The sequence below is a fragment of the Hyperolius riggenbachi genome, chromosome 1, assembly GCF_040937935.1.
Source record: "Hyperolius riggenbachi isolate aHypRig1 chromosome 1, aHypRig1.pri, whole genome shotgun sequence".
NCBI classification, from domain to species: Eukaryota; Metazoa; Chordata; class Amphibia; order Anura; family Hyperoliidae; genus Hyperolius; species Hyperolius riggenbachi.
The window spans coordinates 412,324,603-412,348,645 of record NC_090646.1 but is presented as its reverse complement, the minus strand read 5'-3'; the positions used below and the strand labels follow the sequence as shown (position 1 = coordinate 412,348,645).

The window sequence follows — 24,043 nt, the reverse complement described above, 5'->3', positions numbered from 1 at the left end:
AACTGCGCTAAGGGGCCCAAAGTCCAATGAGTACCTTTAGGATTTCACAGGTCATTTTGAGAAATTTTGTTTCAAGACTGCTCCTCACGGTTTAGGGCCCCTAAAATGCCAGGACAGTATAGGAACCCCACAAAAGACCCCATTTTAGAAAGAAGACACCCCAAGGTATTCCGTTAGAAGTACAGTGAGTTCATAGAAGATTTTATTTTTTGTCACAAGTTAGCGGAAAATGACACTTTGTGAAAAAAAACCTATAAAAATCAATTTCCGCTAACTTGTGACAAAAAATAAAATCTTCTATGAACTCACCGTACTACTAACGGAATACCTTGGGGTGTCTTATTTCTAAAATGGGGTCATTTGTGGGGTTCCTATACTGTCCTGGCATTTTAGGGGTCCTAAACCGTGAGGAGTAGTCTTGAAACGAAATTTTTCAAAATGACCTGTGAAATCCTAAAGGTACTCATTGGACTTTGGGCCCCTTAGCGCAGTTAAGGTGCAAAAAAGTGCCACACGTGGTATTGCCGTACTCGGGAGAAGTAGTACAATGTGTTTTGGGGTGTATTTTTACACATACCCATGCTGGGTGGGAGAAATACCTCTGTAAATGACAATCTTTTGATTTTTTTTACACACAATTGTCCATTTACAGAGTTATTTCTCCCACCCAGCATGGGTATGTGTAAAAATACACCCCAAAACACATTGTACTACTTCTCCCGAGTACGGCGATACCACATGTGTGGCACTTTTTTGCACCCTAACTGCGCTAAGGGGCCTAAAGTCCAATGAGTACCTTTAGGATTTCACAGGTCATTTTAAGAAATTTTGTTTCAAGACTACTCCTCAGGGTTTAGGGCCCCTAAAATGCCAGGGCAGTATAGGAACCCCACAAATGACCCCATTTTAGAAAGAAGACACCCTAAGGTATTCCGTTAGTAGTACGGTGAGTTCATAGAAGATTTTATTTTTTGTCACAAGTTAGCGGAAATTGATTTTTATAGGTTTTTTTTCACAAAGTGTCATTTTCCGCTAACTTGTGACAAAAAATGGGGTCATTTGTGGGGTTCCTATACTGCCACACATGTGGTATTGCCGTACTCGGGAGAAGTAGTATAATGTGTTTTGGGGTGTATTTTTACACATACTCATGCTGAGTGGGAGAAATCTCTCTGTAAATGGACAATTGTGTGTAAAAAAAAATAAAAAATTGTCATTTACAGAGATATTTCTCCCACCCAGCATCGGTATGTGTAAAAATACACCCCAAAACACATTATACTACTTCTACTGAGTACGGCAATACCACATGTATGGCACTTTTTTGCAGCCTAACTGCGCTAAGGGGCCCAAAGTCCAATGAGCACCTTTAGGCTTTACAGGGGTGCTTACAAATTAGCACCCCCAAAATGCGAGGACTGTAAACACACCCCACAAATGACCCCGTTTTGGAAAGTAGACACTTCAAGGTATTCAGAGAGGGGCATAGTGAGTCCGTGGCAGATTTCATTTTTTTTGTCGCAAGTTAGAAGAAATGGAAACTTTTTTTTTTTGTCACAAAGTGTCATTTTCTGCTTACTTGTGACAAAAAATAATATCTTCTATGAACTCACTATGCCTCTCAGTAAATACTTTGAGATGTCTTCTTTCCACAATGGGGTCATTTGGGGGGTATTTATACTATCCTGGAATTCTAGCCCCTCATGAAACATGACAGGGGGTCAGAAAAGTCATAGATGCTTGAAAATGGGAAAATTCACTTTTTGCACCATAGTTAGTAAACGCTATAACTTTTACCCAAACCAATAAATATAGGCTGAATGGGGTTTTTTTTAAATCAAAAACATGTTTGTCCACATTTTTTGCGCTGCATGTATACAGAAATTTTACTTTATTTGAAAAATGTCAGCACAGAAAGTAAAAAAAAATCATTTTTTTGCCAAAATTCAAAATAGCACCAAAAGAAAGCTTTATTAGTGACAAGAAAAGGAGCCAAAATTCATTTAGGTGGTAGGTTGTATGAGCGAGCAATAAACCGTGAAAGCTGCAGTGGTCTGAATGGAAAAAAAGTGCCTGGTCCTTAACCTATTTTGGTTCCTGGACGTAGAAACTACGTCCAGGAACCATGCGCTCCCGTGGCCGATCGCGCATGTGCACTCCCGGCCGCGGATTTGGTAGCCAAGCAATCAGTGAATCGGGCTACGGTGCCCGATCACTGATTCCTCTCCCCCGCTGAAAAAGCGACAGCTTCTCTCGGAAGCTGCGCCTTTTCTGGCTGTTCCCTCCCCGATGTGTCACTCTAAGCGTGTGTTACGCTTAGAGTGACGTCATGTAAACAAACTCATGGCCGCCATCTTGTGGCCAAAAAGTAATACTACAACTGAAAATAAAAAAAAATGAAAATCAACACACATTTACATTACAAACCTATTGTTTACCTCCCACCCTCCCAAAACTACCCAAATAAAATGTTTACTATACAAAAAAAAACAAAACATTACAATAAAAAAACAAAAACATGTAAATATTTACCTAAGGGTCTAAACTTTTTAAATATCAATGTAAAGATGAAATATTTCTATATTTTTTTTTATTTTAAACTTGTAAATAGTGATAGATGCAAAACGGAAAAAATGCACCTTTATTTCCAAATAAAATATTGTCGCCATACATTGTGATAGGGACATAATTTTAATGGTGTAATAACCGGGACATATGGGCAAATACAATACGTGAGTTTTAATTATGGAGGCATGTATTATTTTAAAACTATAATGGCTGAAAACTGAGAAATAATGAATTTTTCCATTTTTTTCTTATTCTTCCTGTTAAAATGCATTTACAGTAAAGTGGCTCTTAGCAAAATGTACCCCCCAAAGAAAGCCTAATTGGTGGCGGAAAAAACAAGATATAGATCAGTTCATTGTGATAAGTAGTGATAAAGTTATAGGCTAATGAATGGGAGGTGAACATTTCTCACGTGAAAACAACGGAACCTGAATGGGTTAAAGAGAACCCGAGGTGTGTTTAAAGAATGTTATCTGCATACAGAGGCTGGATCTGCCTATACAGCCCAGCCTCTGTTGCTATCCCAAACCCCACTAAGGTCTCCCTGCACTCTGCAATCCCTCATAAATCACAGCCGTGCTGTGAGGCTGTGTTTACATCTGTAGTGTCAGTCTCAGCTGCTCCCCCGCCTCCTGCATAGCTCCGGTCCCTGCCCACGTCCCTTCCCTCCAATCAGCAGGGAGGGAAGGGATGCAGGCGGGGACTGGAGTTCTGCAGAAGGCGGGGAGAGCAGCAGACTGACACTATAGAGATAAACACAGCCAGCTCTGACAAGCTGTTTGTCAGCAGCGTGGCTGTGATTTATGAGGGATTGCAGAGTGCAGGGGGACCTTAGGGGGGTTTGGGATAGCAACAGAGGCTGGGCTGTATAGGCAGATCCAGCCTCTGTATGCAGATAAAATTCTTCAAACCCACCTCGGGTTCTCTTTAAGGGGGGTAAAGCCCACGGTCCTCAAGTGGTTAAGGTCCAGTTTAACTTAATTTCTTGTGCCATCCTTCATTCATGTTTAATCTGTAAGACTTGTTTGAGCTGAATATCTGACTGTCTTCGTAAAGCACTGGAGGTCAGTACAAGTGCTTGACATATAAATTTGCAGCCCTGTGTTGGATAAATTCCCCACAATAGGATGAGCTGGCTTGGAATGTGTCAGGAGATATCTGTCCTTGACACTGACAACAAGAATAGGCAAAATGAAGCCTGTGTATTACCAGTGTGTATAATACAAAAGAGTAAGTCATACATTCTTCTACCCTTTAAATAGTTATTGTGTTTATGAATAGTATACTGTTAATCCATAGTTATCCATGTTGGAGTGTGTTTCACCTTGCTTGCTACTAGTGTATTAGATACAAAGTTTACAAAGAACATATTTTACACAGTTGAATCTGCTGTTGAAAAAAAAGATAATGATATGGTTTCTTATGGAAAATGTTTTCTTGAGACCATTCTCTTAGCACAGTACCTGCAACTTTTGGTTTTAGGCTCCTTTTACACCTAAGCAAATTGTTTGACTTGATTATAAACCTACTTTAACATTCCCATCCCCATATCAGTCATCTAGTGATCTAGTGGAACCCCTCCCTCCCCCATATAGTGTTCCTTGGTGTCTGGTGGTCTCCCCCTCCCCCATACAGCATTACCTGATGTCTAGCAGTCTTCCCTCCCTCAAACAATGTGCCTGGTGTAACCAGTACACTATACAGCTGCCAGTTGGGATTGTTCTTCCACCACCTTCACTGCCATTATTCTTCAATTTGGGGCCGCAGACCACAAGGAGCGAAAATGTCTTTGTATATACGACTATCTGTGATGATTTCTGGGTCACTTTACAAACAGGTTTGTGTTAGTATGTATTAAAAAAGGGTTCTAGGAGAGCATATAGTGATGCATATTAATCCTTGCTAATGATTCTGATGTGCCTGCTACAAGCATAGGTCCACCAATCCCCTAATCTGTCATTGCAGGGTTTTCTAATGCCTGATACACACGATGAGATTTTCTGGCAGATTTACTGTCAGGTCGATTATTTCCAACATGTCTGATCTGATTTCCAATTGATTTTCCGTATGCAATTTTCGTATGGAAAATCCATCATAAAATCGATCGGAAATGTTGGAAATAATTGATCTGGCAGTAAATCTGCCAGAAAATCTCATCCTGTGTACCTAGCAATAGACTGCCTGTTAACACACAGAAGCCTCTAAATAGAGGTGAATTAAAAAAAAGCCCTATTTATCTCTGGATCATGGTATGTTTGGACAACAGCTCTGGCCAATCACAGGGCCTCTTTACCTCTAATTATAGGATTCCATAGTGGTATGGGATCAAAATTAAAAATAAAAATTGAAAACCAGATCTTTTAAAATAAGTGATCTGACTGGCGCATGGCCAGGTGCAGAACCTCTTGAAATACAAATCCACAGCCTAAGATATGGGATCACTCTTTTTATTCTACTGGTTATCAAAAGATATTTATTACAAAAAGAGCCATAGACAAAAAGGGAGCTCAACCCGAGAAATTCATGGAGACACAAACAATTTAAAATATTAATGAGGAAATTTAGCGAAAAGGAGAAAAAATCAATAAATAAATTGCAGTGAGAAGTTAAAAATTAGACAAGAGATCAAGAAATCAGGGGCTTTACAATAGGGGGTGCAGAGGTTGCGACGCATCGAGACCCTTGGGCCATAGGGGCCCCGAGGGGTCCTCCCTCAACTGCCCACAGCTCCTTAGCTACGCCACTGCAAGAAATGATTGATATTTGCCATGTAATTTGTTCCACAATCAGCCTGCACATCATCATCATTACTACAGCACTAACTGCCATTATTTATAACCACCTGATTAAACTCGCTAAAATATTGCAAACATGTGCACAGTCTGCATCTTCACTCCTGCATAAGCCTTTGGCTGTTTTTCTGTCACTGGCCTCATGTCAGAGCCACTCATTTCTCTTATCTTATGTGAGGAAGAAAGATCCATTTGCAGAAAGCTAAATGGAGTATCACACACAGTGTATGTCACACTGAAAATACATTTACACATAGGTTTACAAATAGGACAAAGATGAGCAATATGAGAGCGTTCACACTGCCATGACCTTTTTGATAAGCAAAGTATTTATAGTAGTGCGGTGCCCACACACAGACAGACTCCAGCCAAAGGGATGTGACAACTGATATATTCCAACAAGGATGGGAGGCTTGACGACCACAGCTGAGAATACATGGAGTGGATACCTTAAAAGCAAGTTAGACTCTCCTGCTAAATACAGCCTGCAGTGACATTGGAAAGCCATTTACTACTATTAGGTCGTGAATAAGACGTGCATGCTATCTAGGAAAGTGTAATGAATAGCAGAGATGCCGCCACGCGGTCTGGCGGCGGGGCGGCTGTCTCCGCGTTCAGACCGGCGGTTTCCGCACAGCAACATGTGTCTGGTTTGCCTGGGCCTTCTAGTACACACAGATGGAGAGCTACGCGCGCACGCGCGCGCCAGAAGACAGGACCTTTATGCCAGCAGGAGAGGTATCAGCTGATCAGGACGATCAGCTGATCCCAGCGGAACTTCTGGTTGGCTGAGTGGCTGGGGGCGGCGCTGCGGAGCGCTGTAGTATATATAGATCTTGCTTGTCAGTTGCTGGTTGTCTGCCGTTGCGAATACTTATGTGTGAGCACTCAGACCTCAGTCATATCCTACAGTGTGTTAGAACCAGTTGGAACTGGGAATTCACACTTAGCCAGATTCCGCTCTTGAAGTTTACTGTGTTATATCTTAGACCAGTTCCAGGGTGTTGAGACCAAGGACCTCACACCCAAGTATAGGATTACTGTGTCATTACTGTGTTATATCTTAGACCAGTTCCAGAGTGTTGAGACCAAGGACCTCACACCCAAGTATAGGATTACTGTGTCATTGCTGTGTTACACTTTAGACCAGTTCCCGGGTGTTGAGACCAAGGACCTCACACCTCAGACTAGGATTGTGCTTATTGATATTTGTTATGACCTCTGGCTCTGTTGTGTAACGATCGGTGGGCGCAGAGAGTATCTGATTACCGGTGATCTGCAGTATCGCCGGAAATACAGATATATACCAGATTATAAGAGATCTGCAGTCTCACCGATAATCCGATATACAAACTAACCTCTGTTCGCCTGAGTAGAGTGTAGTGTTTTGGTGTAACAGTAACACTAGGAGGCCTAGGCCTCAGTGCAGCAAGGAGAACTGCACGGATTCCTTCCGCAGACCTGAGCTCTCCAAGACGGGAGGAGTCAGACTGACAGTAGGAAGGAAAGTCCGAGAGTGACACTCAGGAAGAAGTGTCACTAACAGGACTGGGAACCGCCTCCAATCGTGAGGTCGGTTCTCGAGGTCAGACAAGCCAGGTCGTACACACACGGACAGATAAAGTACAAATACAGTAGGCAAAGGCGGAGTCAAAGTACAGGCAGGGTTCAGCAACGGGGTATCAGATATATCGGGGTACAAAATCAGGAGGCAGAAACAGAGTCTAGGAACGAGCCGAGGTTCGGCAACAGAGTATCAGAAATATCGAGGTACAAGGTCAGAGTTCAGGAGGATAGTCGAGGCAGGCAAAAGTCATAACAGAAAATCACAATCAAACTAGTACTTTAGCTATCAATAATCTAGCTAAGTGTAGGATTACAGCTCCAGCTGGTCCCGGCACACTTAAGGATCTGACTACGGATCTGGGTGCTCCCACATGTGTGATCGCACGCCAGACAAAGAGCAAGTGAACAACCAGCAGTATATATACTCTAGGACCTTTCCAGGACCTCCCTAATTGCTGGTCCAATGAGAGCAGTGGAATTTGTCAGCTGACCCAGTTGGTCAGCCGACACCCTTCTAACTGCTATTTAAACTCTGCCTCTCTGCTCGCGCGCGTGTAAGTCTGAATCTTGGTGGACTATCAGTCCCAGCCACACCAGTACTGTCATGCAATGTATCTAGTGCGGGGGCCGCCTCTGATGCGGATTCCGCCGCACTGCCTATGCGGCATGCAGCGTTTTTTCCGCGTTGTGACGCCATGCTGGACGCGGAAACAGCCGCCTCACCTTGAGAGACGGCGGCATTTCCGCGTCTCCTTACAGTACCCCCCCCCCCGAGGAGTGGACTCCGGACAACTCCTTCCAGGCTTTTCTGGATGTACCGTATGAAATTCCCTCACTAACTCATCCGCATGCATGCGGTTCCCAGGTACCCATTGCCTCTCCTCAATGCCGTACCCCTTCCAATGTACGAGATACTGCACCGAGTTCTGTACAGTACGTGAATCTATGATTCTTTCCACCTCATACTCGGGTTGGGCATTGACTAAGACAGGAGGAGGAGGAGTGGGACCCAGCTGGACTGCGGGTTTGAGAAGTGATACATGGAAAGACCTCACTCCCCGCATGCTGGTGGGAAGATCAACGGTATATGTGACATCGTTGATCTTCCTAGTCACAGGGAATGGGCCCACGAACCTGGGACCAAGTTTGTCAGAAGGTTGTTTCAGAGCCAAATGACGTGTAGACACCCAAACCAAGTCTCCAGGTTGGAAGCTTCACTCTACTGAACGTCTCTTATCAGCTTGACCCTTTTGATTAACAAAAGCTTTTCGTAAATTATCTCTCACCGTGCGCCAAATATCTTTAAAAGATCTCTGCCAGGCTTCCAAAGCTGGAAACGGAGAGGAGGCCACTGGCAATGGTGAGAACTTGGGCAATCTTCCAGACACCACCTGGAATGGAGAGAATCCGGTGGAGGAGCTTTTTAAATTGTTTTGTGCGAACTCCGCGAAAGGCAGAAATTTGACCCAGTCGTTCTGTGTTTCTGCAACATAGCACCTCAAGAATTGCTCCAAAGACTGGTTGATTCTCTCCGTTTGCCCATTGGTCTGTGGGTGGTAGCCCGATGAAAATGACAACTTCATGCCCATTTGTTGGCAGAATGCCCTCCAGAATTTAGAAATGAACTGGACTCCCCGATCCGACACTATGTTTTCCGGAATGCCGTGCAGCCGGAACACATGTGTGATAAACAGGTCAGCCAATTCCTGGGCCGAGGGGAGTCCTTTCAAGGGCACGAAATGGGCCATTTTACTGAAGCGGTCGACTACCACCCAAATGACCGACATGCCTTCTGACTTGGGAAGTTCACCTACAAAATCCATGGACAAATGGGTCCATGGCTCACTCGGGGTGGGTAAAGGCTGCAAGGTACCCACAGGTGCCAGCCGGGAGGGTTTACTCTTAGCACAAACCGCACATTCCCTCACGAATTCCTTGCAATCAGCTGCCAAGGAAGGCCACCAAGCACATCTAGCTACCAGATCCTGTGTTCTAGATGCTCCAGGATGCCCAGCATTTTTATGCGTATGGAACATCTCTAGAACCTGGAGACGGAACGGTAGCGGAATGAACAGCACCCCTGCGGGTTTTCCTTCTGGGATGTCTTGTTGGAAGGGAATTAAAGTCCCCTTCCAATCCTCCCAAGTCTCTGTTGCGGCCAGTACCAACCTCTGGGGAACAATAGTCTCTGGAATGGAGGGCTGTGCTGTCTCTGACTCAAAGCACCTGGACAAGGCATCCGCCTTAGTGTTCTTGCTACCCGGTGTATACGTAATAATGAAAGAGAATCGAGAAAAAAACAATGACCAACGAGCCTGGCGAGGGCTCAACCTCTTAGCTCCCTCGATGTATTCTAGATTTTTATGGTCAGTGTAAACCGTGACCGTATGCTCCGCTCCCTCTAGCCAGTGTCGCCATTCCTCGAAGGCTAACTTAATGGCTAAGAGCTCTCTGTTGCCAATATCGTAGTTCCTTTCCGCAGGGGAGAATCTACGGGAGAAGTAGGCACACGGGTGCAATCTACCCTGCAAGCCAGATCGCTGAGACAGCACAGCCCCCACCCCGACCTCTGAGGCATCCACCTCAACAATAAAAGGAAAAGACGTATCCACATGCCTGAGGATGGGTGCAGAACAAAATAAGCCCTTCAGGGTGGCAAAAGCCTGTAACGCCTCGGGAGACCAGTGAGCGGTATCTGCACCCTTCTTGGTGAGACTGGTAAGTGGAGAAATCACCGTAGAGTACCCCTTTATGAACCTCCTATAATAGTTGGCAAAGCCAAGAAACCGCTGAAGCGATTTCAAGCCTACCGGCTGAGGCCATTCTAACACAGCGGAGACCTTGGCCGGATCCATGGACAGGCCAGTAGTAGAGATTATGTACCCCAGGAAAGCGACAGATGTTACCTCGAAGATACATTTTTCTAACTTAGCATACAATAGATTCTGCCTTAGTCTGTTCAAAACGAACCTCACATGGGTCCTATGTTCAGAGAGACTGTTGGAGAAGATAAGAATATCGTCTAGATAAACTAGAACAAATCTTCCCAACACCTCTCTGAAGACCTCGTTGATGAGTTCCTGGAAGACGGCCGGGGCATTACATAACCCGAAGGGCATTACCAGGTACTCATAATGCCCGTCTGGTGTATTAAAGGCCGTCTTCCATTCATCGCCCTTTCTTATGCGTACCAGGTTGTACGCACCTCGCAAATCCAGCTTAGAAAAGATCTGGGCGCCAGTGATTTGTGTAAAAAGATCGTCTATCAAGGGCAGCGGATAGCGATTTTTTACTGTAATCTTGTTGAGACCGCGGTAATCAATGCAAGGCCGCAGACCTCCGTCTTTCTTTTTTACAAAGAAGAAGCCGGCCCCAGCAGGCGACCGGGACGGCCGAATAAAGCCTTTGGCCAGATTCTCCCTAATGTACTCCTGCATCGCCAATTTTTCGGGCCCCGACAAATTGTACAAACGACCCCGGGGGGGTACACAACCAGAACGGAGATCAATGGGACAGTCGAAAGGGCGATGTGGAGGCAATTTATCGGCAGCTTTAGGGCAGAAAACATCAGAATATTCAGCATACTGGTCTGGTACCCCTTCCACCTGAATTCTGGTTTGCCCCAATGTTAGCTTCCCCAAACACTGATGAAAACAATGGGGAGACCAGGAGGTTAACTGACCCGTGGCCCAGTCGATGTGCGGTGAATGGACTTGCAACCACGGCATGCCTAAGATAATAGTGGAGGTTGACATGTGCAGCACAAAAAATTGTAATTCTTCCCCATGCAGAACCCCTATGGTAAGTCTCACCATCGGAGTCTGTGACAGGGCACGATTCCGTTGCAGAGGGGAATCGTCCACTGCCGTAACCTGAATGGGGGGTCTCACAGGAGTGAGTGGGAGGCCCAACTCCTGAGCAAATTCGAAGTTCATAAAATTAGCCGCTGAGCCAGAATCAATAAAGGCTTCAGTGGATACAGATTTATCCTCCCATGTAACCGTACAAGGGAGAAGTAATTTTTTCTCTTTAAGGGGTGCAATTTGCGTGCCCAGGGTGTCACCCCCCACTACTCCTAGGCAAACTCGTTTCCCGACACAATACAGGCACAGCTGTTCTGTCATTCTCCGCCTTCGTTCCACCTGGGTCAGCCTTGACCGACCAATCTGCATTGGTTCGGGCGGTGGCAAGGCCGGGGAGGGTGAGACAGGCGGAGAAGGTGTCACTAGGGGTGTAGCGGATGGTGCCGCGTACGATGTCACCCTGACACGGTGACTGCCCCTAGCCTGCCTCTGGTGGCGCAACCTGCGATCCACTCGAATGGCCGATGATATGGCTTCATCAACCGTCTTGGGCTCAGGCACGGTTAACATTAAGTCGGAGACCTCCTCTGACAACCCAGACAAGAAGTAATCCATTAAGGCAAAGTTGTCAAATCTAGTAGTGACTGACCACCTGCGGAATTCTGCCGCATAATCCTCAACCGAACCTCTGCCTTGCCGCAAAAGTTTGAGCTTCCGCTCAGAGGATGCAGCAAGGTCAGGGTCGTCGTAAATTACGGCCATAGCCTTAAAGAATTCCTCTACCGAGGTTAGAGCTGTATCGGTAGAAGGCAGGTTATATGCCCAGGACTGGGAGTCGCCAGTCAGCAGGGTTTTAATGAAGATGACCCGTTGGGCCTCAGTCCCCGAGGATCGGGGTCTCAGCTCGAAATATGACAACACTCTACTCCTGAAATTCCGGAAGTCAGATTTGTGGCCGGAAAACTTATCAGGTACAGGCATACGTATGTCATCACTAGGAGGGGATCGCACTGAATCAACTGACGTCTGTAGGGTTTTCACAGAGCCTGATAAGGCATCAATTAAGGCTTTGTGCTGGCCCAGTGCTTGATGAATGTTATCCACCGAAGTGGCAAGCACAGTCAGAGGATCAGTGCGTGATTCCATCGTTTTTGTGGTCTGGCGTTCTGTAACGATCGGTGGGCGCAGAGAGTATCTGATTACCGGTGATCTGCAGTATCGCCGGAAATACAGATATATACCAGATTATAAGAGATCTGCAGTCTCACCGATAATCCGATATACAAACTAACCTCTGTTCGCCTGAGTAGAGTGTAGTGTTTTGGTGTAACAGTAACACTAGGAGGCCTAGGCCTCAGTGCAGCAAGGAGAACTGCACGGATTCCTTCCGCAGACCTGAGCTCTCCAAGACGGGAGGAGTCAGACTGACAGTAGGAAGGAAAGTCCGAGAGTGACACTCAGGAAGAAGTGTCACTAACAGGACTGGGAACCGCCTCCAATCGTGAGGTCGGTTCTCGAGGTCAGACAAGCCAGGTCGTACACACACGGACAGATAAAGTACAAATACAGTAGGCAAAGGCGGAGTCAAAGTACAGGCAGGGTTCAGCAACGGGGTATCAGATATATCGGGGTACAAAATCAGGAGGCAGAAACAGAGTCTAGGAACGAGCCGAGGTTCGGCAACAGAGTATCAGAAATATCGAGGTACAAGGTCAGAGTTCAGGAGGATAGTCGAGGCAGGCAAAAGTCATAACAGAAAATCACAATCAAACTAGTACTTTAGCTATCAATAATCTAGCTAAGTGTAGGATTACAGCTCCAGCTGGTCCCGGCACACTTAAGGATCTGACTACGGATCTGGGTGCTCCCACATGTGTGATCGCACGCCAGACAAAGAGCAAGTGAACAACCAGCAGTATATATACTCTAGGACCTTTCCAGGACCTCCCTAATTGCTGGTCCAATGAGAGCAGTGGAATTTGTCAGCTGACCCAGTTGGTCAGCCGACACCCTTCTAACTGCTATTTAAACTCTGCCTCTCTGCTCGCGCGCGTGTAAGTCTGAATCTTGGTGGACTATCAGTCCCAGCCACACCAGTACTGTCATGCAATGTATCTAGTGCGGGGCCACCTCTGATGCGGATTCCGCCGCACTGCCTATGCGGCATGCAGCGTTTTTTCCGCGTTGTGACGCCATGCTGGACGCGGAAACAGCCGCCTCACCTTGAGAGACGGCGGCATTTCCGCGTCTCCTTACAGTTGACCTCTCTCTTGCTTTCTGATTCGGTACCTCTGCTCATCTGTCTACTAGTTGCCAACCTTGCCTGTACCTGGTTACCGAATCAGTCTTCTGTCTCTGTACCTTATCTGCTAGTGTGTTGCCGACCTGGCCGGTCTGACCCTTCTGGCTGTCACTCACCCCTTGAGTGAACAGTCTGACTGTACTACTCGTGACACTATTCCTCCAGGTGTCAATTAGCTGCTAGAGCTTCCTGCTCCTCAGGAAGTCCTCCATGCAGTTCAGCCAGGGGTCTCTACTCCATAGGAGTTCCCTGGTTGCAGTACAGTCTGATTCCCAATCCATCAGGGAATCCTTGGCTGCAGTACAGTCTGATTCCCAATCCATCAGGGAATCCTTGGCTGCAGTACAGTCTGTCTTTCTTACGCTCAGAAAGACAGCTGAAGTACAGCCAGTGGCCACCTGCACCTCAGGGGTCCTCTGGCTGCAGTAGAGTCTGTATCTCCCGCTCCACGGGAGATAACCTTTCTTACTGTTGCACCAAACACTTTATCACCTTAGGTGTCCTGTGTTAGCTATACTGGTATTATTGGTGATTCTGCAGATCACACATAATCAGGTATAGCCTCTGCATTATTGGTGATACTGCAGATCACCAATAATCAGAAATCCTCTGTGTGCTGACACCAATCGTTACAGAAAGATCTCTAGAACACACCAAGAGCATGCTGACATGTGCTGTTTCATTCAGGAACAATAAAATGTTGTATTACATGTTCACCATCTAAGCTGCATTCAAATGTTCAGATTGCTCAGTTTGGACAGAACATTCCTACACAACCTGCCATACTTCAAATCTATATCAGCATATATTTCAAGATTAATTCAATTTAGAGTGACAACTAGGTTGCCTGGTGGATGATCCTGCTCTGGCTTTGGCTAATCTTAATATTCCTTTTGGCAATCTGGGGTGGATGACTGGACAGAGAAAGTGGCAATTGGGCCCACTAACAACCACTAGGCCCCAGGCACCTGCCTATGTTGTCTTGTGGATGATCAACAAGCTCAACCACATACACTCATGATGCTTCTCTGCATATCAGGGGCTACTACTGGCTATGCTGAAATTAATAGGGTTCAGGGCACTCCTTTGCCTGGTCATGCATCACATTGCATTGCAGGCAGGCTGCTGGCATGATTATTATTATTTTTTTAATGTGCTCCAGCAATGTAGTGAGAAGCCTGCAGAAAATGTTTTAATCTGAGAGCAAATGCATGCACACCAAGCTAAGGACTTAGAAAACCAGAAAACACCCAGCATAACAGCCTTCCTCTCCGAGAGGCATTAGCCATTTATACAAACCATGCAAGACGAGTGGCCAGGAGGTAAAAGCCACAGACTGTGTAGCCGTTTCACATGACTTTCAAGATTAAAGGTGTAATTTGCAAGGGGGTTATAAAATGTGTCCTGCTGCCCAGAGCCGGGACAAAGTCCTCCAGCACCCAACGTTGAGACACCAAAGTGCGCCCCTCTATCCCTCCCACCCCAGCAGTCACACACTGATTGCTATTAGAGTAAGAGGTGCCCCAGGGCCCGCAGCACCTTAATCTCTAGTTATTTGGCTTGAATTCTCTGCCATGTATCCCCTTTTCTTACAGTATTTCTCTCTGCTTCAAACACAATAGGGGAATGACAGTTGAGTGAGTTGTGCGTCCCCTTCTACACTGTGCCTTGAGGCTGGAGCCTCTCTCGCCTCTGCCTCGGCCCTGCTGCTGCCACTGTTAATTCAGAGATCATTAAAAATCTGCACTTTTGAATATGACTAAATGAATCTCACTATCCTACAAGAACTAAATGTGACTAAATGAATCTCACTATCCTACAAGTACTAAATGTGCCTGAAGTCCTTCATTCTACATGTGATATTCATTTTTTGCTATTTGATTATTTTTTTCACTCATAATTACCATACTTATTTTCCATTGGTCTGTTTAAATATTACTTCTCATTTTTCTATATAGTCCACATTGGGCTTGATTCACAAAGCCATGCTAACTGTTTAGCACGGGTGTGCTAAACAGTTAGCACGCAAAGTGCCGTTCGCGGACTTTTGCACGCGCAAAGTCTGCATGCACGTGCAAAAGTCTGCGAACGGCACTTCGCGTGCTAACTGTTTAGCACATCCGTGCTAAACAGTTAGCACGGCTTTGTGAATCAAGCCCATTATGTTCAATTCCATTTCTATAGTAGGTCAGGTTGTGCACAGCTTTGCTCCTCTAGGAATACAACAGCTGTCATCACTTTCAGAGTGGAGCTCTGCTTGACTGCAAGATATTGTTTTTTCTTTACTACATGTGAGGATAAAACTCCTGATTTAATGTCTACATGAAAGTGGTCTGTTGGCTTCTGTCGTTTGTATCTGAAACGGGACGTTAAGATTTAATGTGCCATCTTTAAAAGCTCCTTCAGCAGGGGCTTCTGACCATTCAAATTGAAAACCTAGGCACTTAATGAAGGGCATTAATTGAAAAATTAATATGTAATTAATGTGTGAGCCAATATTTTTGATTAATAAAATTTGATATGTTTGAGTAAAATAAATAAATAAATAAAATGTTCCCCATCTCAAAACCCTCTTGCCCCAATGTTAAAGTGGATCCGAGATGAACTTTTACTCATTGCATAATTGTGTTCCTTACATATAGTTTATAGGGCATTCCTCAAGCCAAATACTTTTTTTGTTTTGTTTTAATACCCTAATTTCCTATAAACTAAACAAACCACACCCACAGCTTCTCCAGAGTGCCTTGGCGCTTGCAAGGGATTGTGGGATTTCAGTCTGGGCAGGTGAAAAAGGTGTTACTAGCTATAGATTTCAGAGGCAGAGTTTTCACAATCTGAGAGCTGCAGTGCAGATACAGATCAGTTGCCTGTGTAATGGAGGAGAGAAGAGTGGAGTTTTCACAAAATATGCAGATTAGCATGCCTAGATACAGATAAGCTTGCCTGTGTGTGTGATTGTGTAATAGTGACAAGCAGAAAACATGTCTGCTCCCATTGTATCACAGTAAAAAATATTAATATACTGTTGAAGCTGTTTGAAGATAGATTTGCTGTGTAAACTATCTAAACTTTAGATAAGATGTATAGACAAGTCACTTGTTATATTTAGTTTTTCATCTCGGATCCGCTTTAAGGCACATAGGACTCACCCCCACCTCCATGTTGCCCTGAAACATAGATGAGGGTAATTTAATGGAGAGTTTGGTGCTAGCTCATCATTGCTGTTTGCACTTCTGAAATGTAGCTCTTTGGGGCCCCTAGTGGCAGACATCTGCTACAGTCGTTTGGGGAGTGTATAATCACATCACTAAGGAGGGTTTACACTTACGTCTGTAAAAATGCCCTGAAGTCTCATCTATTAGCGTTGAGTGTTCCAACTTACATACAGGTTTAACTTAAGAATAAGCCTTTAGTCTTGATCTTGTCGGTAACCAGGGACTACCTGCACATGTGAACAAATAAGGTGCATACAAACTATAAATGAAAGCGATTGTTCTCATTGGTACCTGTTTCTTCGCTACAGTCCCATCCACTGGATCCACATATTCAAAGCTGTCGGTTTTCTCTACACTGTATACATGGCTTCCCACCGCAAACTGCTGACTGGCAAATGACTTCTCTGTTATCGTAGCTTCCAGGTCCTTCATGATAAAAAATGCTGTTCTGGGTTCAAGACCATCGTAGTCAAACCTGTGCAGTGTGAAAATACCTTTGATCAGTGAGTATGTTGGAGAAAATTCCATTTCAAATTGACAGTGATAAATAACATTAGTTTTATGTATGAAACCCCACAGGCAGAATAATGGCTTGTTTTGAAAATACTAACCAATGAGGACCTACATTTCATATTTCTATCGTTAGTATTTGGCAAACATGGAAAAACTGGCATTGTTCTTCCTAGAGTCACATTCTCTCATGCAGCCCATTGTTATTAGATTTTAAAAATAGAATAAATGTGCATTTGATAATAGGCTGAACTCTGATGCCAATTCTTCAGGAACGTCTTTGTTGCCAGCTTTGGGTCAAACACAATAACAGTTTAAAAGTCATAAGAAAATATAGACGTTACACATACTGTATGTGTTACATTCTTGTCATTAGAAATGATTGTGTTCAGCTCTGTCAGAAATCTAGTGTCAGTATAACTCTCCTAATATATCATTTGTTATTCTATTCGCCTGTGCCTGACCACTAAACGACCAGAACAAACAACTGCTATTGTTTGATGCCTCCCTCTTGCGAAGCAGGTGGTTTCGGCGCACGGCGCTTAGCACCCAGAGGCGTATCTAGAGGGGTGCAGGCATGGCTCATGCCATGGGCACCACAACACCATGGGCGCCAAGGCAGCCCCCTACTCCCTTGTTGTTACTTACACTTAGGGGCTAACGCTAGCAACCTATACTGGGGGGCTACTTATACGGAGGGGGAAGACTCGTCTTATTAACTATGCTGAGAGGGCAACCTAAGCTGGTTGACTACCTGCACTGGGAGGGCTACCTCTGGCTACCTATACTAGGGGGCAACCTCTGACTATCTGGCTACATATACCGGGTGGCTAACGCTGGTGACCTATACGGGGGGCGACCTCTGATTAACAGTACTGGGGGCTAATTCTCTCTACACATACTGGGGGCACCTCTGGCTACCTATACTGAGGTGGACACCTCTGGATATCCATACTGGAGAGAAACCTTCAGTATGGATAAGGGGCACAATTGGATATGCGGTGCAAATACATATTGGGCGCAATTTCACTGTTTGCCATAGGCGCTTTGTCAACCAGATACGCCCCTGTTAGCACCAAAACTAGGCCCCACCATTGCAGTAATCTTATGCTGTGCGGGATGAGTAAGGGTAATTCCGGGTGCCGGAGATCGCTGTACCCCAAATGACATATCCCTCCAAGTTGTGATGACTTGGAGGAGGAATAGTATTTTATGGCACCGGGAATTTGAGCCATTATTCGGTGTGGAGAGGCATGAGCCTGGGTTAGTGAAGGGATTTACTGATTCAAGTCACCAAAACCTCTATGCCTACAGGCTCCCGAGATGTAAATCCACCACTGGATGGAAGAATAATGTGAAAGAAGATATTAAAGGACTCTGCGTGAGAAGACAGAGAGTGCTGGCTTCTGAGAGAAATTCCTGTAGAAGAACCGTAAATGAGGCAAACCCATAGAGAACTGCAGTGCTGGAGGACTAAATAAATAAGTAACAACTGACATGAACAAACCTGACTTTATGTTTTTTGGCCCCAAACTATTCTCAGATCTTGCATAATCCACTGCTAAAATACTATAATGAAGGGCTAAGAAAGGAAGGATATGAGTGTATAACATTTGAATACGCAAACTCTTTTTTAACATAAGCAAACACATCATTTTAAGCCCATATATGAAAGAAAGAATCCACTGCAATGAGATTGTGTACATTTATGGCAATGATCTGTCTTTATGTTTTTCAGTATAACATATGGGTTTTAAATAGGCATATTAAAAATTGTCTTGGTATGTTAGAGAGGACAGATATACCGTATTTTTCGGACGATAAGACGCTCGGAATTTAAGACGCACCTAGATTTAGAGGACAAAAACCAAGGGAAAAAAAATCTGGAGCGTCCATGGTGCAGGAGCATCTTATGGACCTCCCCTCCATTATGTTCCCCTTGTGCCTTCCTTGTGTTCCCCCTGTGTTCAGTGACTCCCTGTGCCCACTGTCCTCCTGTGTCTAGTGTCCTGCTGTGTCCAGTGAATCCCTGTGTCCAGTGTCCTCCTGTGCCCAGTGACTTCCTGTGTCCAGTGACTCCCTGTGTCCAGTGTCTACCTGTGTGTCCAGTGTCCCCATGTGTCTAGTGTCCTCCTGTGTCCAGTGACCCCCTGTGTCCTCCTGTGTCCAGTGACCCCTGTGTCCTCCTGTGTCCAGTGACCCCTGTGTCCTCCTGTGTCCAGTGACTCCTGTGTCTAGTGACCCAGTAACCCCTGTGTCCAGTGACCCCTGTGTCCTTCTGTGTCCAGTGACCCCTGTGTCCAGTGACCCCTGTGTCTCCCGTGTTCAGTGCCCCCTGGGTGCAGTGTCCCCCTATGTCCAGGGATCCCCCCCCCCCTTTCCCTGTGCTCTCCGACGTCCTGTTCCTATGGCCGTTCTGTCCCCATGCACATACTTACCCTGCAGCTAGAGACGCTTCAGGAAACTCTGGGTGCATTGAGCCGGCAGATATTTGTGAGGCAGAACAGCTCTGACACCTCACTTGGACCCACTGCAAAGCCATTTTCCACATGCTCGCCGCTTCAGCTCAAAGTTCCCCGTTCTCCCCACTGTCCTGCCTGCCCGAAAATGAAGAGGTGCCAGCAACGAATTACAGTTACACTACCGATGTATATGCAGTACAACTACCAATCAGACGGGAGGCGCTGCCCCAGACCGCCTATCACAGCGTTCACTACTCACTACCATTCAGGCGCAGATGCCGTGCAGTGATTGGCCACAATGGTCACACCCGTGAGACCATCACTGCCTGTAATAAAACGATCAGGAAGCAGTGAGCGCTGTGATAGGTGGTCTGGGGCAGCGCCCCCCGCCTGATTGGTAGTTGTACTGCGTATACATCGGCAGTGTAACTGTGTGATTCGTTGCTGGCACCTCTTTATTTCGTGTGCAGGCAGGACAGTAGGAAGAACAGGGAACTTTGAGTTGGAGCAGCGAGCACGTGGAAAATGGCTTTGCAGTGGGTCCAAGTGAGATGTCAGAGCTGTTCTGCCTCACATATATCTGCCAGCTCAATGCACTCTTAGGTACCTGAAGCATCTCCGGCTGCAGTGTGGATGTCGGTCTGTGCAGATTCGCCGGCATTGGGCTTCCTGGTTCTCCTCCCACACCACGTACTGAGACATTGTACGCTGCGGGGAGCCTGTGGGCGCATTCAAACTTGGTGTATTCGGACTATAAGGCGCAGGGACTTTTTCTCCTCACTTTTAGGGGAGAAAAAGTGCGTCTTACAGTCCGAAAAATATAGCAGTGAGGAACAAAGAAAAATGGGCAAATGAACACAAAGAACCCACTTTCTGTGCATACATTTAAAAAAGCCGCAAGTTTCAAAGGGTGCAGGATAGCGGTAATAGAATATTGGTGGTGTTATCGATATTCTACTATGGTAATATAGTAAAATGTTGGTAATATTTACCAATATTTTACTATGACCTAACCTCGCCCTACTCTTCCCCTTAACCCCCCCCCCCTTCCTTGGTTGTGCCTAACCCTTAACTCCCCCTTGGTGGTGCCTAACCCTTAATCTCTGCAGCTATAAATAGCGGCTACAATTGTTCATAGAAATTATCAGCTACAATAAGTGGCAACACTTTGAAAATAGCGGCTACATATAGCGGGCGCCAATTGTATAGTGTCTGTGTCAAGATTTCTCTATAACAGTTTGGCACAGCATAACCACTCCCAATTCCTTCCAATTGGTCAAAAAAGTACATTACCATATTAAAAACACCCATCATGTTTTTACCATATGTTTAAAATGTACTGGAAATGTGTGCTACAAAAAGTACAAAACTGTGGAAAATTGATCCGTTTTCAAAACACTGATTTGTTTTAAATCGATCCATTTTGATCCCCTGCAAGTGTGAACCAACCATAATAAGTCCAGAGAGTAGAGTCTGCCACTAATGCCCAACTCTCACTTTAGATTTCAGATTGCACAAGTACAAGTGTTTGGTGCCAATATCTTGATGACATCTAACTGGGTGTGGGGGTTAATTAATTAGAATAACTATCTAGATAGAAATATTCCCTGTATGGCTTCCCCCACCTAACTACACCCTTACCCTCTGTCCTAGAGCTAAATTCTCCCTCAACTTTGTTTAACCCTAACCCCTTCCTGGCTATTATATATATATAAAAAAGCACTGGTTTTAAAGTTGTGTTTATCATTAACCCTTTCCGCTCAAACAGAGTAACCTGTATTTTCTCCTTACCCTAACTTTAACTTTAGCCTGTAATACAATTCATTGTTTACCCTAACCTAACCTGATAATAAGAATAATAATAATTATTATTATTATCTAAAATGATCTAATATTTAAAAAAGCGTATCATAATACTATTGGATTACCCAACTGCATAGCTAGTTAGTGAGCACACGGTTATGTTCTAGAGAGAGGGGTGGATGAGCAGAGGGTGCCCTGTTGCAGGGATCAGAAGAGAAAGACAAAAGCTATTGGTCAAGAGTGATCCAATGCACGAGATCACTAAAGGCATGTCAAGCAATATCAGGGACCACTGTACTCATGGAAGATTTTCATCTGCGATAAGGATCATCTTTGACAATAAAAATCTAGCATGTGTACATGCTAGATTTTTTTTGCCCAAGCAATCCCACTGCTGACGCACATGTTGAATTTTCTCTCTTACATGCTTTCCAGTTCATAGTCTACATTTTCACTAAAGCAATGATTTCAAGTGATGCAGCAAACCTGTCTTTTTAAATGACAACCAATTTCAGTTTTCTTATTAGAAAATAATGAGGATTGCGTAACGATAGGTGTTATAACCAGTGTGTGTGTTTATGTGTGTGTGCTATCGCAGCAATTTATAATGAGCTACAGTGAGAACTTATTTTTAAGATATAAATCCAGGTCAGTCTGCATTCATTATACATATCGTTCTAAACATGACTCCAAGCACCCAACTACCAATTCCTGTATTTTGTCCTAATATGATCCAAATGACAGTTGTGAACTTAGGCAACAGAACAGAAGACATTTTTTTTAAAGATCCATTCCAGGTTTGCTGGGTCAGTCATGTTCTCCAGTGTTCTTCAGTATTTTTCTGCTTAAAGTGGTCTGAAAGTCAGCATTTCTACTTATCTCTAAAAGATTCCTTACAGCTTTAAAGCTACTATCACAGAAAAAAACTCTAGCAGAACATCACTGAAATGGTTAAATAAAGCGTCCTGCTATTAAGCTTCAAATCAGCATCCAAACTGGAGATAACAGTATGTTTTTTTACTTGTTAAACACAAATGTATCAACACTGGAATGTAAACAAACACTCTTTGAGAAACTGTTTCTGCTTCAAGCACACACACAGCTCAGAATATCTCATTAGATGATTTTAATAAAAAGCAGTTATAATAGAAAAAGAATAAAATGCAATGGCAGCTCTCAAGGCAAGATAAACGACACTTTGGGAAATTGTAATTTGTAAACAGACAATATTACTTCTGCACAAAAGCAAATATGATAACTGTATGAGTAATAAAAAGTAGGAAAACACATTTTTAGAGAATGTTATGTCAGAATTTTAGACCACTTTAAAGAGGAACTGCGTTGAAAATAATGCAATGAATAAAAAAAATGTTTATTTTTTTTTAAATATTATAGTGGACCTGAACTCTTGCTCAGGACAGAGGGAAAACATAGAGAAATGCACCCAGTATGTATTTAGAGAGTTTAGCCTGTCTAATTTCCCCTCATCTGTGCCTAATCACAAGTTGTAATTTGATCTCTCCCCTGTGCCACATGACTACCATGGCAGATAAGCCCATCTGAAAGCACAGGCTGTAAACAATATGTCTGCTTCCGTGAATCAGGAAGTAGAAACTGTGCAGATTTATTTTAGGATTTGTATCAACTGTAACAAAGAAATATTTTTTGTTTAAAGGTTATTATGCTGTTGTGTATCTTTTAGAACAGAGAGGAGTTCTGAGTTCAGGTCCACTTTAATTTATAAATTATTTAGTCAGTGTTTGCCCCTTGTGACACTTATTCTGACATTTATCGGAATGCTTGTTTAATGAGAGTTCTGAAGCCAGTAGAAAATATACCTGGTCTCCCAGAATGCTCTGGAATGAGAATTCCCCATACCTAAACAGCTTAGGCAAAGCATCATTCAATATATAGATATAGCAAGTGTTTCTGATGCAAAAAAAACAGTAAAAGTGGGTAGCCTACATAATTTACTGCATTTAATTAAATATCTATGGGTAAACCTCGTAAAAAGGTTACCTGCAATAGTAATGACGTCCAAACTTCGTCCAGTGTTCTTTCACAATTTCCTCTACACCTTGCTTCCGAATTGCCATAATTGAAAGCCATACTAATACTGCCCAAAGCCCATCCTTCTCTCTGAGATGATCAGAACCTAAATAGAGAAAAATAACATGCTTAAAGAGGAGCTGTCAGCCATACTATCTCCGAAAAAAAACACATATAGTAGTAGATAAATACTTGCTCTACTTACATAACATACGGTATGTATTGCATTATCCACGGTTTGATTTTAGTGATTTTTCTACAGAAAAAAAGACAAAATCCTTCTTAGCATTTCCCATTTTAAGTACAGGTAGTCACCGGTTAACGAACGAGATAGGGACTGTAGCTTCGTTCTTAACCTGAATCTGTTCTTAAGTTGGATCAATGTGCTATCTCTGTCCCCTTTACCTCCTCTGTGTCCCCTGTGCCTCCAGTGTCCCCCTCTGTGTCACCTCTGCCCTCTGTGCCTGCTTATACAAGTTTAAAAAACATGTTTTCTTTGAATTTTGAAAAATTTGTTCTGTGCTTTGAATTTGAAAATTTGTTCTGTGCTTGTTCCCATGGAGACACTGAATCCATGCCATTCGTATCGGCGGTTCGTTCGTAAGTCGGCGACTACTTGTATAGCTATTTAGAAGCCAATCCTGATGTCATTTCCTCTCTTACGCTCCTCTACCTGATTATGTATGCCTCCACTATAGAAAGTGCTTTGTCTCAGCATGCATGAGAAATATTGGCCAATCAGAGAGGAACAGAGGTTGTGGAAGGGGAAAACAGGAGGGAAAGAGGCTTCAGCCAATCAGGCTGCATTAGTTAAGTCTGAGGTGGAAGCAAAAAATGACAACCCAGCATGCCCTGCAACTTCCTTTTGCGTATCAAATAAGAGTCAGGTTAAACTGGAGAACAATCATTTATCAACAAGAAAAGTAATAGTGATTCTAACTTTTGGATTACCTGGTTAGCATCCTTATTACTT

General features: G+C 44.2%; 1 protein-coding gene across 2 annotated transcripts in view; it reads right to left on the bottom strand.

The window, feature by feature from the left end:
- Positions 1-24,043, bottom strand: part of PGM5 (phosphoglucomutase 5) — a 232,757-nt gene that overhangs the window by 54,209 nt on the left and 154,505 nt on the right. For both annotated transcript variants that reach the window (XM_068236008.1, XM_068236018.1), the window contains exons 8-9: positions 23,041-23,176; positions 16,538-16,721 (exon numbers count right to left, since the gene is read on the bottom strand). In XM_068236008.1, the coding sequence (XP_068092109.1) occupies positions 16,538-16,721; positions 23,041-23,176 (320 nt within the window). The remainder of the gene's footprint in view (positions 1-16,537; positions 16,722-23,040; positions 23,177-24,043) is intronic.